Consider the following 17,421-nt stretch of genomic DNA (forward strand, 5'->3'; position numbering starts at 1 on the left):
ACATCTTAAGCAGGGACTTTTCTGGTGGTCCAGTGGTTAAGAATCCTCCTGCCAATGCTGGGGACACAGGTTTGATCCTGGTCTGGGAAGATCTCACATGCTGCAAGGCAACTAAGCCTGTGCGCAAGAACTACTGAGCCTGCACTCCAGGGCCTGTGCTCCACGACGAGAGAAGCCACCGCAAGGAGAAGCCCACTCGCCGCAACTAGAGAAAAGCCTACAGACAGCCATGAAGACCCAGCACAGCCAATTAAATAATTTCTTAAAAAAACCATCCTATGTGATAGGTGATATTTCTACTCTCCTTCTATAGGTGAAGAAACTGAGGCACAGAGAAGCTTCATAACCTGCCCAAGGTCACAGAACCTTGAAGTATAGGACAGGAATGAGCTGGAATCCCACACGTCCATGCCCTTCACCTCCCTGTCCAAGATCCTGGAATGCTGGGAATCCCAGCTGCCAGCTGAATCCAGCCTTTCCGGCAGCCTTCTCTCAGGCCTCCCCAGTGTGGGCACCCGGCTCCAGTCATGCGGTAAGGTCTCTTCCCAATTCATCACGCAGCCAGAGCTCTGGGCAGCCCACAGGGTAACAACATGGAGGATTCGCCTTCCATGAACACCAGGGACCCGCCCAGCTGCTTGCTGTCTGGTCCAGCCAGCTGCCACAGGCTGAGGCCAAGACCCCCGTGAGGCCGGCATCCAAGGCTCTTGGACCCCTTGACCTGCTGCTCCAAGTCCAGCAGTGGTTTCCCTGGAGAGATGATGACCCATGATCCAGGGTCAGCAGAGATAAACCAGACAGCAGAGCGGAGTGGCAAACTGCGAAAGACAGATTGCTGGGAGAGTAACTTAGCCTCTCTGCGCCTCTGTTTTCCTATCTGCAAAATGGGAGTAGTAACAATAGTATCAGGGAATTCCTTGGCAGTCTAGCAATGGTTAGAACTCTTCGCTTTCACTGCTGACGGTCCAAGTTCAATCCCTGGTCACAGAACTAAGATCTTGCAAGCGGTACAGTGCAGCCAGAAAAAGAAAAAAAACACCTTCCTCCAGAGACTCTTGTGAGGATTGAATGAGCTTGGCTGGGGAGTCCCAGGAGTTTTTGTCATAGGGAACCTCCCCTAACAGAGGGAGCTGTGCTGGGGGGACCAGGATGGAGGGGAGCTGCTTTTCTGAGAGCAAGAATGACCAGAAAGACTGAGCCAGGGGCTTGCAGGAGTGCAGACATCTCTCTGGGATCCTAAGAGAAGGCTGAAGATTCAGGCCAGTTCAGCTGTGCTCCGTGGTATGCCAACTCCTTGCCCCAAGCAATGCCAGCCCAGGCAAGGGGGCAGACGGTCTGTGTGTCTTAGATTTCAAGGCGTGGTCAGGACACGCCTGGTCTGCTCCCTAGGGAGGTGGAAATGAATGAAAACTCCTCCCCCATCCCCAACGCCCACCTGAGGCTGGAATGGAAGCAGAGCCAGAGCCGGGAGATGGGGATTCCCAGGGCCAGAGCCAATCCTGCCTCTCCCCAGGGGTCTGGCCTCCCACTCACACCATTAGGTCTCCTCAGACTCCCCCCTCCCAACACACACACACACCAACCAGCTGGGTCTGCCTCCTTCTCCATTTCCCACTGTTCCACAGCAGGGCTTGAAGCTCCCACCCAAGCCTAGCTGGTAATTCTGGAGCCTCAGATCTCAGCTACTTAGGGGATCGGGCTGGTCCTCCCTTCTCCGTGGCCAGATGAAGGCCTGCAGGGAAAGGCGTGAACCTGGGGAGAAGGGAGAGGGAAAAAAGGCAGAAAGGACAGGGCTGCCTTTGGGGACTCTCCCGGTCCCTCAGCTCTGTACAAATTTGCTTGTTTGGATCCTGCTTTATTGAAGGCCTTTTTTGGTCCCCCCCATCAGTCTGGGGGCTCCCCCAGGAGGGGCCAATTTCTCTTCCCTCAGGCACAGAAGGGCGCAGAGGGCTCTGTCTCCCCCGCCAGATTGGGTGTCCACTGTGGTGCGGAGCTCTGTGTCTTCCCCCCTCAGACTGGGAGCATCTTGAAAGTGAGAGCCATCCATCTTTCCCTCCCTGTGTCGAATCCTTGGGTGTTCGAAGGGTGGACAAGCTCTTGAGAGAATCTCCACCCTACCACCCAAGCCCAAAACAGCAAGTTCCTGGCCCCACTTCAGGCCTCGCTGGACCCCCGAGGGACGTCTGGCCCAGTGCCTGCGCCTGCCCCATGGAACTTTCCTCTGCAGCTGCACCATCCTGGCCACCTGGTGCTGGGCTGGGTGTCCCCGCCCAGCCAGGGGAAGGAAGGAGCTGGCCTCGACGGGAGGCCAGTATGCAGCTTGAGCAAGGCCTAGAGAAAAAACTTCCATCCTCCGCTGTCATCTTAGCCAGCAGACAGAGGGGTCTCAACCAGCTGGGTCTGGGAGAGCTGGAGAGAGTCTTCAAAGCAGCATATCCCGACAAGGACACCCCTCTAGCCAAAGGTAGAGGTCAGCAGGAACGAGCAGAAGGTCTGAGTTGCAGTCAGTGATGCCACCTCCAACCAGCTGTGGCAACCTGAGACCAGGGGTCTAACCTTTTAGGGAATTCAGTCTTCCCAACTGCAAAATGGGCCCAATGATTACTTACGCTATCAAAAAGGTCTGAATGGAGCAAGGGAAGCACAGGGCAGCCACTTGAGAGCGGCCTGATATTAGCCACATGTCTGGGGACCTGCTTATCTACCAGGTGCTTTACCTGGATTATCTCAGCAACACCTAGAATCCTGCACACTCTGTGGAGGCTGCCTTGCACCTACTCTTCCCCCTCTCATCTCCTCCTGGGGATCAGGGGCACTTGCAGCCTTGTCCTCAATTTGGTCTCTCCAACTCACCCCCGCCCCGGGCTTCATCATAGGTGGTTGGGGTTTCCCTCCTGGGGTGGTCTGAAGTGGAGGGAGCCTACATCAGTAGAAGCAGAAGGAAGAGACTCAGGGGGAAAAAAGGCCAGCAATTAGACCCTGGCCACAGGCCCTTTGCACATACCACCAGCCCAGCCCTGTTCTTAGCACCGCCCTCACCAGATTTTTTGATGGGTCTTTCTGTCCTGCTGGGTACTCCAGAAAGTAGCACTGGGCCCAAGAAAGAAAATGCCTTGATGGCCTGGGCATTGAGCTGAACTCTCACCAACAGGGCTCAACCCATGGAATCCCTGTTCAAGCTCTGGGACTGAGGTATGTCCACTCCCGTTTTGCAGGCTAGAACACCAAGCTTCATGGAGATGAAGCAACTGCTTCACCATGGGAGACATGCGGCCTTGGGTAAAACCTGACACAAAGGAAGTATTCAAGAAATGGTGGTTCCCACCCCTTCTCCTTGCCCAAGTCTGCTAAACTACCATCCTGTGTTCGCAGGTTCTCTAAGAGGGTGGACCAAGAACAGGGATGATGGAGGCTGTGGCCAGTCTGGCTCTGCTTCGCTGGGCTTGCCTCCACAGCCTTCAGCGTCCTCCTAGGGGCTCTCAGATGCTCACTGGGCAGGCGGTCCAGGTAGAGCTGAGGAGGAGCGTAGCACCCACTTGGGATGGTGGGACACCTTGAAATCCAATCTGCCTTGGGGATGTAGAGGGAGCACGAGACCCAGAATCCAGCAGATCTGAGACCTACCACTCCAAGGCTGGGCCTCCCTGGGCAGTCACTGCACCTGTCTGGGCCCCATTCTCCTCATGTGCAACCCAGAGAGAGTTAAGACCCACCTGGCAGGGGCAGACCAGACCACAGAGGACAGAGGCAAGTACCAACGGTTCTGATATTTGAGCCACCCCTTCCACCCCCGACCCTGCCCAGGGGCCCCTCACTGCATGGTTGTGAGTCCTAGGTGTGAATCCAGGTTCCAAAGTCCACAAGCAGAATGACCTTGGGCAAGTGACTCAACTCTAGAGCCTCAGTTTACCCAGCTGGAAAATGGGAATAATAGAAGGATGGGCTTCAGCTTGGCATCGGCTTAACTGACGTCTGAGCCGTGGCCAGTGCTCCATACGTGGTAGCTACTGTTCTTATTATTATGAGTGCTATTATTATTTGACCCTCGGGTACTGAACGGGACTTCGGCCATTCTTCCCCTCCAGCGGCATGAAAGTGGGAACCGCAGCCCTAAGAGGAGAAGTGACTTGTCCAAGTCACCAGCGAGTCAGAGGACCAGCAGCCTGAACCCAAAAACCCTCGGAAGCCCACGACTTCCATACAGACCGCTCCTAACGGAGGCAGCCCCTAGACCAGCCCTCCTGCCCCCATCCTCCCGCTCCAGCCCCTAATGCCTTCCTCCCGCACCCGCCCGGAGCCCTCACCCTCCGGCTTGGCGTCACCCTTCGTTTCAGCTAGGAGCAGCCAGCCCAGCGGGGCCAGGAGCAGCAGGAGCCGCATGGTTGGGGTCTGGGAACGTCCGGCGGTCCAGTGGCGCTCGCAGGCTGGAAACTTCGCGATGGGGTAGGCGATCCCGCTGCCACGCACTGGGCCCGCCCCGGGGGCGGTGTCGCGCCGCGCGGCCTGGGGGCAGGGTTTCCTGCAGACTAACCCATACCCGCTGCCTCTCCGAGTCCAGGCAGCTCCCTGCGGCCTGTTCCCGCGCCTCCCGGGTCCTTCCGCCGCCGTCCTGCTCCTTCTCTTCTCCCGGGGCTTCATTCCGACCGGGAAGAGGAGGCGAGACGGGGCGAGGCAACAGTTTCTATACCCAGGACACTGCGCCAAGCCTTGATGGTAACGATCAATATAAGCCTCGGTTTCCACGCTTGAAAAGTGGGGTTTACGATGGCCTCTATGCATTGGATCTTGCACTAGTTAGTGACATTGTTATCAGCGGGGCACTTAGAACAGCTCCGTGATAAGCTCTCAGTACATCTCAGCCCTTCAGATTTCATTAGTCCTTGTTCAAAGCAAAAGTGGGTGTGAGGGTCTGAGCCTGGAGTAGGCGAGGCCGGCAGGAATGTGTTCAGAGGCACCCACACCCTTGCGAACCCACAATAAGGGCTCACTTAACTCTGCCTGTTTGTCTCTGGGAGGTAAAGGGAACCTCTGAGCCTAGAATGGTCTTGTCCCTGAGGTCATTGTTGAATGAATGAATGAATGAAATTGCTTAGGGCCTTTCACAGAAGTGAGTGCTTCAAGCATGTGGGACTGCTTCAGCATGAGGAATACACCACTGATAGAATGTCATGAGGGGAAAGCAGTATATACACTATGGCCCCACTCAGCAAAAATATATCCTTACAGACATGATGCTAAAAGAAAATGGCAGCCAAACGTTTACTGTAGTAATTTCCAGCTTTAGGAAATGTGTATGTTAGCAGCGGGAACATGTGTATGTTATTCCCAGGCAGTTTTTATTTTCTTTTTTATATTTGTTATTGTTTTTAGAATCATTTTACAATGAATATATACTATTTGTACAATCCAAAGTCAACACATTATTTATTTATGTATGTATGTATGTATTTGACCACGTCAGGTCTTAGCTGCAGCACATGGGATCTTCAACGATCATCCCTGAATCACGCACTTTAGTTTCAGCACGCGCACTCTCTTTGTGGCCTGTGGGATCTAGTTCCCCAACCAGGGAATCGAACCTGGGCGCCTTCATTGGGAGCTCTGTCTTAGCGGCTGGACTACCAGGGAATCCCACATGTTCTTTTAGAAAGTAGGTACAGTCCCTGGGAAACTGGGAGATCATCTCATTGTACGGAGATTCACTCGTGGTAAAGATGATAAAAGTGAGGGCCAGAGGCCCCCGCAGCAAGCTCAAAGGTCAAAAGGCAAGTGAAGGGAGGCATGCATGCCAACCAGGTCCTCTGCCAGCCAAACAGGACCTGGGACCCATGGCGGGGAGTTTCTGCAGCTGGGGACAGGACTTGATGCCAGGATCCACCGGATGTTTTTTGAATTCAGAAGGATGCAGGCTGAAATTCCAGCTCCTTCGAGGAGGAAATGGAAGGATAAGCAGAGGGGAAGAGAAGGAGCATGTGTTGACTGGCTCAGTTTTCAAAGCTCTGGCTCATGCCCCGTTCCCCAGAGCCCTGCCACTTGGGCAGCAGTATTGCCCCTGTTTGTGAAATGAGGAAACCAGAGCTCAGAGAAGTGGAACAACTTGCTCAAAGTCACACAGCTGACGTGGGATCACAGAAAGGGAGGCAACTTCTCTCTAACTTCCCTTTTGCTTGGGCCCAAGAAGAATCTCGATGATGGTGATGTACTCTGGACAGAAAAAAATCCTAGGGCAGTGGGGTTCCCAGAGTTATTGCAAATCAGTAGGGGAAATCAATCTTGGAGGCTGGTGGCCTCCCTTGGAGAAAGGATCACCCTGGTGAAGCCTACCCCACCTCCCCAATTTCGATATCCATTCTTCTCTCCCCCCAACCCCCTTCACTAAATTGCTGAAACTTGAACTCGGCCCAAGCTTCATCGGAAAGGAAGGCCTGTCTCTTTAAGCAGCCAGGAGTGGCAGCAGCCCAGATGTTACTCCCCGTACGTGCTGCACGTGTTGTGCACGTTTAAAGGAACAGGACTCTGCTTTTCTGGGAAGGTACAGAAAGGATAGCTGGGCTAGAGGGCGGTGGTCTGGTGCCACAAGAGGCTTTTCTCTCTTTCATTCTCTGCTTTTATCCATTTTTATCATTTCCTTTGTTGACCCGAGGAGGTGTGATAGTCTCAGTGAACAGCTACATTCTCTGCGTTACCAGCCGATTCTCAGCCTCTGCCCCCTTTACAGCAATCAGCTGGTCCCACTGGTACCTACTCCTTTTAATAATAATAATAATAAATAGTAATAGAATTTCCAAGCTGTTGCTTTAAATGAAAAAAGGAACATGCAAGTAATATGCTAAGTCCCACTGGCTTCCACTCCCTTTAATAATAATAATAGAATTTCCAAGCTGTTTTCTTAAATGAAAAAAGTAATATGCAAGTGTATATCATATGCTATAATTTCTGTGAAGGAAAAAATATAGATCTCTGTCTATATATTTGTTAGTGAATAGAGTTTCTGGAAGGAAATGGCAACCCACTCCAGTGTTCTTGCCTGGAGAATCTCAGGGACGGGGGAGCCTGATGGGCTGCCGTCTATGGGGTCGCACAGAGTCGGACATGACTGAAGCGACTTAGCAGCAGCAGCAGAGTTTCTGGAAAAGTATCCAAGAAACAAGAAGCAGTGGTTCCACCTAGGAAGAGGAACTAACTAGCTGGAGCTCCCGGAAAGAGGAAGACTTAATGTCCACGCTTCACCCTTTTGTATATTTTGAATTTTGTATCATGTACGTGTGTTTTCTGTTTCCTAGCCAAAAAAATAAATAAATAATGAGTGTTATTTTTTGAGCCAGTGAGTGTGTGTGTGTATTAGTCAATCAGTTGTGTCTGACTCTTTGCAACCCTGTGAACTGTAGCCCTTCCAGCCTCCTCTGTCCATGGGATTCTCCAGGCAAGAATATTGGAGTGAGTTGCCATGCCACTCTCAGAGGATCTTCCCCGATCCAGGGATCATACCCGCGTCTCCTGCATCACAGGCAGATTCTTTACTGCTGAGCCACTGGGGAACATATTTTAAGCCAGGCAATATTCTAAATGTTTAACTTGTTTGTCCAGCTTAAGTCTCAGACCAATCCAGCATTGTCTTATGATCCCGATTTTATGGATGGAGAAACCGAGGCCCGAGGAAATTAGTTGACTTGCTAGCAAGGGGCAAGGCCAAGATTCAAAACCCAGGTAGCCTCATGCCAGGGTCCTCACTCTTTTTTTTTTTTAATTTACTTTTGACCGCGCTGGGTCTTTGTTGCTGCACGCTGGCTTTCTCTAGTTGAGGCAAGAGGGGGCTACTCTTTGTTGTGGTCCATGGGCTTCTCATTGCAGTGACTTCTTTTGTTGTGGAGCATGGGCTCCAGAGCCTTGGACTTCAGTAGTTGTGACCCACTGGCTTCATTGCTCCGAAGTATGTAGGATCTTCTGGACCAGGGGTTGAACCCATCTTTCCTGCACTGGCCAGTAAATTCTTAACCACTGGACCATCAGGGAAGTCCAAGGTCCTTTCTCCTGACCTTCTTTGTTGTGGCTATATTGCTGACCCTGTGATTCCTTTCCCTGGGGTGTTTGAAAGAGATAAGAAGTTAAGAGAGAGGGGGGGCTTCCCAGGTTGCTCAGTGGTAAAGAATTCACCTGCCAATGCAGGAGATGGGGATTCCATCCCTGAGTGGGGAAGATTCTCTGGAGGAAATGGCAACCCACTGCAGCATTCTTGCCTCGGAAACCACATGGATAGAGGAGCCTGGCAGGCTACAGTCCATGGGGTCGCAAAGGGTCGAGTTGGATATGACTTAGCGACTAAACAACAATAATGACAACAAGGGAGTTAAGAGCACCAACAATGACCCTTCTTTTTGATGTAGAAATCTACTTCCAGGAATTGCTCCCCCAGAAACAATCTCAAAAGTAGACCAACCTATATGTCTATCACACAGATGTTTGTAATAGCAAAAACAATTACATGGGTTTACATGTACTGTGTACTTGCACCTTGCTTGCTTTGCTTGTATTAACTTATTCATTCCTCAGAAATCTGAAAGGCAGTTTCTCTGGTCATCCCCATTTTACAGGTGGGATCAAGCTTGGTTTAGTCCTTTGCTCTCACTTCACTGTCCCTCCCAAGTATTTCTGCCTTGCTGAGTTGGTTGGATGGATTCTCTCTAACTGTAGGTTCCAGATTACTGCACATTCATGAAGCTGTCCTGTGGGACTTGTGAAATCCTTGTGGGAGTTAAGAATTCTGTGTGTATGTTTTAATAATGATCTTAAAAAAATAAAAAGGTGAGCATACTTAAGGATCACCTGGAGAGTCGCCTTCTCTTAGGGTGCTGGCCCTAGAACTCAGCAAACACATCTGTGTCTGCACACAGCTCACAAGGAGCCACCTCAAATGACCATATAATTTTCAACAACTGGGAAGCACACTGTCTGACTTTGGAATGTCCTGAAACTAAAACGGAAACAATCGTCCCATTGTCTGCTCCTGTGCTCAGATTGAATTTTTTCCCCCAGAAACAAAATTTCTCTTCTGCATTGATAATTCACGATTGAAAAGCATTTTCAAAGCATGAAGCTTTAGTGTTTTATGTTATTTAATAAGTTAAAACTCACAGCTGACATCAAGAAGATGACTTAGGGGCCTTTCCTGGTGGTCCAGTGGTTAAGAATTCCCTGGCGGCTCAGACAGTAATGCAGTGCAGGAGACCAGGGTTCCATCCTTGGATCGGGAAGATCCCCTAGAGAAGAGAATGGGAACCCACTCCAGTATTCTTGCCTGAAGAATTCCCCAGAGAGGCCTAATGGGCTACAGTTATGGACTCACAAAGAATCATACAGGACTGAGCCACTATCACTTTCATTTTCTTTTCCAATGGAGGGGACGTGGGTTCAATCCCTGGTCTGGGAAAATTCCACATGCCTTGGGCAGTTAAGCCCTCTAGAGAGGCCGCATGCTGACACGTGCCAAATAAATAAATAATTGGAAGTTACTTATCTAAAAGAAAAAGAAGATGACTTGGTATGGTAGAGAAATGGAGTGGTTTGTGGAACTGGTTTGTGTCCCATATACTGTACATGCAGCCAGACTGGTCTCGAAAAGTGTCAACGAAATGTATCCTAGGAAATCTGATTGACAATGGTTACTTTCTTTTCTTTTTCTTTCTGGGGGGGGGTTACTATTCTGCACTGTTGTTAAGTATTTTTGCAGTGAGGATCATTTTTACAGAAAAAAGTTTTTAAATTATTTTAAAAAAATCTTAGGGCTGTTGAATCCATCAGTAGCAGATGGGGCCCAACACGTGTTAGGTTTGGCTAGCGCAGTGGCCTTTTTTTTTTTTTTTCCATGAGCTGGAAGCTTCCAGTCTTCCACAGAACCCTATCGGGCTCTTTCTGGACTCTTTCTCGGACTTGGCAGAACTGAAGAACCCGTGGCCCATCCCCCGGCGGCGCCCGCCCCTTCCTCGCTGTGGCCCCGCCTCCTGTAGGGCCCGGTCTCTCCCCTTCCTCCACCCGCCTCTTTTCCATTTGTCGCAAAAGATTCGGCGGCGCTTGACGGCCGGTGTTGTTTGACGGCCGGAGGGAACCGAGGAGGAGGAAGCCGCTGTGGTGGCTGCCGCGGCGCCTGCGACTGGAGCCGTGGTGGGCGCTGCGGTCCGGGCCCTGGAGTGAGGCGCGGGCGGCCGGGCCAGTGGGCTGGGCGGCGGGCCCGGCGGCCGCCCCCGCGCCGCGCCCGCGCCTGGCGGCCCGATGTGGCTCCAGCAGCGGCTTAAGGGGCTGCCGGGACTGCTGTCGAGCAGCTGGGCCCGCCGCCTTCTCTGCCTGCTCGGCCTCCTGGTGCTGCTTTTCTGGTTCGCGGGCTCTGGGGCGCGGCGGGCGGCGGGCGGCCTGCAGCTGCTGCCCTGGCCCCACGGCGAGCCGGGCGCTGCCGAGCCCTCTGCCTGTCTGGAGGCGGCCACCCACGCCTGGCGCAGCCTGCGGGAGCGGGGCGAGGCTGTGCCCCTGGGCCCTGGAGTGCCGTCTCTGGTGGCCAACGGCTTTCTGGCCCTGGACGTGGTCGCCAACCGTCTGTGGGTGACCCTTGGGGAGCGGGAGCCCGCCGTGGCGCCGGACTTCGTGCCCTTCGTGCAGCTGCGGCCGCTGAGCGCGCTCCCTGAAGCTGGGGAGTCAGTGTTGCTTCTGCGGGAAGGGCTGCTGCGGCGAGTACGTTGCTTGCAGCTGGGGACCTCGGGTCCCGGCCCTGCGGCCGCCGGCCCGGGCCCCGCCTCGGCCTCTGGCCTGCTTACGGGATCCGGCCGAGACTGCGTGCTGCTGCAGGAGGACTTTCTCGCTCACCGTGGCCGACCCCACGTCTATCTGCAGCGCATCCAGCTCAACAACCCCACGGATCGCGTGGCCGCGTTGCAGACTGTGGGGCCCACTGCCGGCCCGGCCCCCAGGGCCTTCACCAGCACCCTGGAGAAGGTCGGAGACCATCAGTTCCTCCTCTACTCTGGCCGGTCCCCGCCTGTTCCCACGGGGCTGGTGCACCTGGTGGTGGTGGCCGCCAAGAAGTTAGTGGACCGTCTCCAGGTGGCTCCCAGGACGCAGCTGGATGAGACTGTGCTGTGGGTGGTGCACGTTTCCGGCCCTCTTAACCCCCAGGTGCTCAAAAGCAAAGCAGCCAAGGAGCTCAAGGTGCTCCAGGACTTGGCCCGGAAGGAAATGCTGGAGCTCTTGGAGATGCCAGCAGCTGAGCTGCTCCAGGATCACCAGCGCCTCTGGGCTCAGCTCTTCAGTCCAGGTGAGGTCCGGCTTTGTCCGCCCTCCACTCCTTGTAGCAGGGTGAGCACAGCCCACCCTGGGGATGCCCCTGCAAAGTCAGCAGAGCTGACATTGCAGGAGGGTCCTGGGGTGGCTCATACTTGGGCTTGGCATTGGGTCTGGGGCTGACTCTTTTGCTCCACCACTTACTATCTGTGTGACCTTGAACCAGTCGCTGACTCTGTCTTGGCCTGTATTCAAAAATAATAGTAATGCCTACCTCAGAAGACATTTAGCAAAGTCTTATGAGAGAAGTGCGTAAAGGGCAGGTGTTATTGTTATTTGTACTTGTAGATGAAGCCTGGTTTGAGCAGAGTGGTTTGGGGGTTGGGGGAGGATCAGTTGGTAAAGGATAAATGAAGAGCCTGGCCTGTCCCCAGATTCTTTCCTCAGTTCCCCATAGTTTCAGCTGGTGACAGGCGTGGGCTTCTTTTTTTAAAAAAAAAATTACTTATTTTTTGGCTGAGCCAGGTCCTTGTTGCAGCATGCAGTTTTCTCCAGTTGTGGCTTGTGGGCTCCAGAGCCCATGGGCTTAGTTGCTGCGTGGCATGTGGAATCTTAGTTCCCCAACCAGGGATCAGACTCTTGTACCCTGCATTGGAAGGTGGATTCTTAACTGCTGGACCACCAGGGAAGTCCCTGGTGCACATTTTTAAGGGTCCACTGGCTGCCGTCTCAGGGTATAGACAGTAAGCGGGGGCGGGGCTGCAGTAGAGTGTGGAGACCAGGTGAGAGGAGGGTGGCTGGGACCACAGCTGTGACTGGAGGCCGAGGTGGATGACTCTGATACTTTCGGAGCTGTAGCCACTGGGGCTTTCAGTGGACTGGCAGTGGAGAGTGAGAACGTGAGGGTGACTCCTGAGTTTATAGAGAGGGTTCCAGTAGGTGTCTGGAGATGATTTAAGGAAGGATTAGTCGGGGACTGAATTCAAACCTTGTCAGGTTCAAAATGCCTGTCAGACATCCAGGTAGAGACACCACATGTGCGGTTAGCTGTCTGAGGCTAGTGTTCATACAAATCTGGGAACTCTTCTGATAAGATGTTGTTTGAGGCTATGAGCCCAGGAGAGAGAAGCAGCCCACAACCGGCCAGGGCATAGGTGACCGTTCTGGAGACAGGGGACTGGCCTTTTGACTTGACGTCATAGGCTTGGCTAAGTTGGTGTTCTTCTGGGCTCTGGCAGGAGCCCCACTGGCAGGTTTCAGGCCCTCAGGGCTCCACGTGGTCCTGTGAGGAAGCCAGGCAGGATAATGTTCCCCCGAGCCTAGGGATACTGGAACTGCTGTTTTTATCTCTAAGGACAAAAACTTCATGTCTCTGCTGCTCTTTTTGTTATTGTTGCTGTTAATATTTATTTGGCTACACCAGGTCTTAGTTGCCGTACTTAGAATCTTTGATCTTTGTTGTAGCATGCAGGTTCTTTATTTGCAGCACACTGAGTTGCAGCATATGGGAACTAGTTCCCCAACCAGGGATCAAACCCTTGTTCCCTGCATTGGGAGCACGGAGTCTTAGCCACTGGACCACCAGGGGAGTCCCCGACTCTGCTGCTCTTGATCTTTGTTTCATAACCTCAGCTTCCCAGCTGTGTTGGTCCTCCTTAACATGCAACCTCTATGGCATGACAGGTGTGGAAATGAAGAAGATCACTGATGCCCACACTCCGTCTGGCCTGACCGTGAACCTGACGCTGTACTACATGCTGTCCTGCTCCCCAGCCCCGCTGCTCAGCCCCGACCTGAGCCATAGGGAGCGGGACCAGATGGAGTCGACGCTCAACTATGAAGATCACTGCTTCAGTGGCCACGCCACCATGCACGCTGAGAACCTCTGGCCAGGCCGCCTGTCCTCCGTCCAGCAGATCTTGCAGCTCTGGGACCTGTGGAGGCTGACCCTGCAGAAGCGCGGCTGCAAGGGGCTGGTGCGGGCGGGCGCCCCCGGCATCCTTCAGGGCATGGTGCTCAGCTTCGGCGGCCTGCAGTTCACCGAGAACCACCTCCAGTTCCAAGCCGACCCTGACGTGCTGCACAACAGCTACGCCCTCCACGGCATCCGCTACAAGAACGACCACATCAACTTGGCCGTGCTTGCGGACGCTGAGGGCAAGCCGTACCTGCACGTGTCTGTAGAGTCCCGAGGCCAGCTCGTCAAGATCTATGCCTGCGAAGCGGGCTGCCTGGACGAGCCTGTGGAGCTGACCTCGGCGCCCCAGGGCCACACCTTCTCAGTCATGGTGACGCAGCCCATCACGCCGCTGCTCTACATCTCCACCGACCTCATGCACCTCCAAGACCTGCGGCACACGCTGCACCTCAAGGCCATCCTGGCCCACGACGAGCACATGGCCCAGCAGGACCCGGGGCTGCCCTTCCTCTTCTGGTTCAGCGTGGCCTCCCTCATCACCCTCTTCCACCTTTTCCTCTTCAAGCTCATCTACAATGAGTACTGTGGGCCTGGCGCCAAGCCCTTCTTCAGGAATAAGGTAGAAAGCCCCTGTGTCTCCAGCACCCAGGGCGCCAGCCTTGTATTCTCTCCCAAGTCTAGGACAGGGTGAGGCTGGGAGAGTGGGGGGGGGGTATCCTTTTTTTTTTTTAATTTACTTTTAATTGGAGGGTAATTGCTTTACAACATTGGGTTGGTTTCTGCCATACAGCAACATAAATCAGCCATAGGTATACATATGTCCCCTCCCTCTTGAACCTCCCTCCCGTGAAGTGTCTTTTTAAGCTAGTGTCCTCTGTCCTCATCACAGAGGGGAGCAGGTATGCTTTGAGAGGACATTTAAAAGTACCTTCTTAGAGGAGCCCATTGGAAGGGCAGCTATGGAATCCAGGCATGCGTAGATATGTCTGCTGGCCTCCCAGGGATGTGGGCAGTCCTGTCACCCCATCCTAAATCTCAACAGTTAAAAATACGTGCCACAAACCCCTAGATGGACCTGAAGCCTCTACCTAAACCGCTGATGAGACCCTCACCCTCACTCCCACCCCTGAGAGCCTGTTTACCGAGTTCAGAGGTCAGTCCCTTGCGGTGAGCCAGCCTCAGGCAGTCGTCTCATCAGCCAGGACAAGATCATTTCCCTCCTGTTTCCTGAAACATCATTGCTCCCAGGAAGCCGTGGTTTGGGCCATGGTGGCTGTCGGACTCTCATCGAAACATATCTTGGAGTTCAGGATGGGTGTCCCGGGGGGAGGCCGCCTGCCATTCCTCTCATTAGATTGGAGTGGAGTGGAGGGTAGGTGGAGGGTACATTTAACTCCAGGTCTGTGCTCCCAGTGGCTTCTGGTTCAGAGAAGGAAGTAGCACTTGACCTAAAGGGGTGGGAGAAGAGTCAGAGGCAGGTCTGAACTTGTCAAGCGTGAGGAACATAGAAGTCAGATCAAAGGCAAATGTGCATATGGCCTTCCCGGGTGTCTGTTACGGGCTGCATTGCATTGCGTGGGTCTGGCAGCCTCAGTGAAGCAGGTGGGCGGGCTGCTTCTCCCTGCTGGGTGGTGGACTTCTCTGCTGTTAATCTGGCCTAGCCCCATCCACCCATGGTTCCTACCTGATCAGGGGGAGAGGCCAGGCAGTCTTCTCAGATCTTGCCCAGTGACTTCTCACCCCTGAAGCCAGGCCTGGCCAGAGCAGAGCCTGTGAACTCGCTGCACCCACCTAAGGAGACGCGCAGGCCCTGAGTCCAGGGTGGCTGTAGCCTGTCTCTGGGCTGGGCGCCATCATCCCAGCCGGCTGTGAGCCAGGGTGGGATGCCAGCAGGGTGTTCCCATCACCTGCTTCCCTCGAGATTGCTGTAGCTGTCCCCTGGGGTTGGCATGCGCAGTAACGTCCTGTCTTGTTGGTTGAACAGGAAGATCCCAGTGTCTGAATGACGTCAGTCCTGCTTTCAGTCGCCACTTGCACAAGATGCCCAGCACTGAAAGTCCTGCTGCTGTGAACAAGGGATCCTGTGAAAGCACCCAGCCTTTTGTGCCTTGTTGGGGGACACCAGTGACTCAGAAGTGCGTGTGGATGTTCAGGAGTTTGCATCGGGGAGGGGAGGGGAGGGGCCGATGGACTTTTTGTAAGCTTTTGATTCAATAAAATGAAATTGTACGGAAAATACTTGAAATTGAACTCACTCCTTCCACTTTCCCCCTTTCTTCTATCCCAGGAAATAGACCCTCTTTTGAAAAGACTTGTCTAGGAAAAAATGTGTTCTTTTCCTAATTTAATGTGCTCTTTTCTTGAATGAGTTTTTATTAATAATTTATTGTTGAGATTTGTCAGATGGCTTTTGCATCCACTCTTGGGTAGTGAATCTTGGTGGTGATTTCTGGGAGGTCTGGAGCCCCGTAGGCTGCCTGTGTGGAAGGGCGGGTCTCCGTCACCCTCGAGTTTGCACACCGTGTCCTTACCATGAGCCTGTGGAGACCATGGTTTTGTACCTCTGGGCCTTAGGGGAGGTGTTTAACTTTCCAGTGACTGTTGATTGTTGGGTTTTGGAATACCAAAGCTTTTTTTTTTGTCGTTCTGTTTTTAAATAAATCTCTTTCAAACTTCCATGAGCGGTTTGTGTGTGGTTAAAACCTCTGGAGACGTCAGACCTTCCTCAGTCACCAGACTTGGGGAGAACCCGCAGCACAAGGCCCTGCCGTGGTGGCAGTGCTCTTTTCCCACGTCCTCTCCCCTTCAGAAGAGCCCCTCAGAGCATGTGGATGTGGCCTCTGCCACCCTCCTCAGGGTTTGCTGCCTGTCCTGGCAGAGGGGCTGCTTGAGGAGCATCACCGAGGTCCCTTCCTGCTGTGGTGCCGCACCCCCAGCCTGCCCTGAAGAGCCTGGAGTTGCCTGCCCTGGTCTTGCTGCCCATAGGACTGCTGCTGCTATTCACTCAGTCGTGTCCGACTCTGCAGCTCCATGGACTGTAGCCTACCAGGCTCCTCTGTGGGATTTCCCAGGCAAGAATACTGGAGCAGGTTACCATTTCCTACTCCAGGGGATCTTTCCGACCCAGGGATCAAACCCAAGTCTCCTGCATTGGGAGGTGGGTTCTTTACCACTGAGCCACCTGGCACGCAGGCCTCCTGCCAGTTCTGGAAGCTAAGGTCTGAATCCTTTGTGGGGAGAATGGAGCAAAGGGGCCGTGCTGAGCATGGCAGTCCACCTTGGGGACCATCACCCTGTTTCCTAGGTGTGTGTTTTGAGCAGCTTAACTCAGCTGGTTTCGGTGCCAAGGTCCCAAAGGTCTGGCCCCCAGCAGGCAGCTGGGAGAGGAAAAAAAAAAACAAGTGCCTCAGGTTCTTCTACGAGTGAAAGTGAAGTCGCTCAGTCGTGTCCAACTCTTTGCGACCCTGTGGACTGTAGGCCACCAGGCTCCTGCGTCCGTGGGATTTCCCAGGCAAGAATACTGGAGTGGGTTGCCATTGAGTAGCCCTGGTTTACCAGGTGCTTCAGTCCTGAGTACCATCCTCTCCTGCTCTCAGGGTGCAGAGCATTGAATGCCTCCCGACTCCAGCCAGGGGACCCTTGGCTGGCAGGGGGCGAGGTAGACTGCAGTTCACAGAGTGACGTGGCCTCTAGTCACTGCATTCAACTGGAAGCCACTTGGCCACAGAAGCAGTGCTTCATGGCAACTTGTAGCAAGGCACGGTGTGGGCTCCTGTACATGTCAAAATGAGCCTACGTACCTGTGCCTGGAAAAAACTGATGTAGCAAGTTTAATTTCAGTAGACAAGTATCTGTGATTTATAGGTCTCATTGAAGTGAGGACGTGTGTTAGGTATTTTACATCAACACAGCCTCATGTGGGGAGGAAGTTGCTGAGGGCTAAGGTGCCAATTTAGGAGATAAGGAAATGACCTCTGAATAGTTTGCTCAGGACTTGCCTAGTGGTCCAGTGGTTAAGAATCCACCTGCCAGGGCTTTTCTGGTGGCTCAGTGGGAAAGAATGTCCTGGCCAATGCAGGACCCAGGGGTTTGATTCCCAGTCCAGGAAGATCTCACATGCTGTGGAGCAGCTAAGCCTGTGCGCCACAACTACTGAAGCCTGTGTGCCCTAGAGCCCGTGTTCTGCAATGAGAAGCCACCGTGATGACACGCCCCCACTCGCTGCAACTAGAGAAAAG

General features: G+C 53.4%; 2 protein-coding genes across 2 annotated transcripts in view; one reads left to right on the forward strand and one right to left on the reverse strand.

Annotated features, from left to right (window-relative positions):
- Nucleotides 1-4,428, reverse strand: part of PLOD1 (procollagen-lysine,2-oxoglutarate 5-dioxygenase 1) — a 29,543-nt gene extending 25,115 nt beyond the window's left edge. Inside the window, exon 1 of the mRNA XM_068985618.1 lies at nucleotides 4,305-4,428. Coding sequence (XP_068841719.1) covers nucleotides 4,305-4,380 — 76 coding nt within the window. The 5' untranslated portion in view covers nucleotides 4,381-4,428. The remainder of the gene's footprint in view (nucleotides 1-4,304) is intronic.
- Nucleotides 4,429-10,266: 5,838 nt separating this feature from the next.
- KIAA2013 (KIAA2013 ortholog) lies at nucleotides 10,267-15,336 on the forward strand. The gene is made up of 3 exons (XM_068986277.1): nucleotides 10,267-11,299; nucleotides 12,949-13,802; nucleotides 15,168-15,336. Exons 1-3 carry the CDS (start codon nucleotides 10,267-10,269, stop codon nucleotides 15,183-15,185), a joined length of 1,905 nt encoding a protein of 634 aa, XP_068842378.1. The 3' UTR covers nucleotides 15,186-15,336.
- The last annotated feature ends 2,085 nt before the right edge of the window (nucleotides 15,337-17,421 follow it).

Source organism: Capricornis sumatraensis, chromosome 14 (genome assembly GCF_032405125.1).
Source record: "Capricornis sumatraensis isolate serow.1 chromosome 14, serow.2, whole genome shotgun sequence".
Taxonomy (NCBI): Eukaryota; Metazoa; Chordata; class Mammalia; order Artiodactyla; family Bovidae; genus Capricornis; species Capricornis sumatraensis.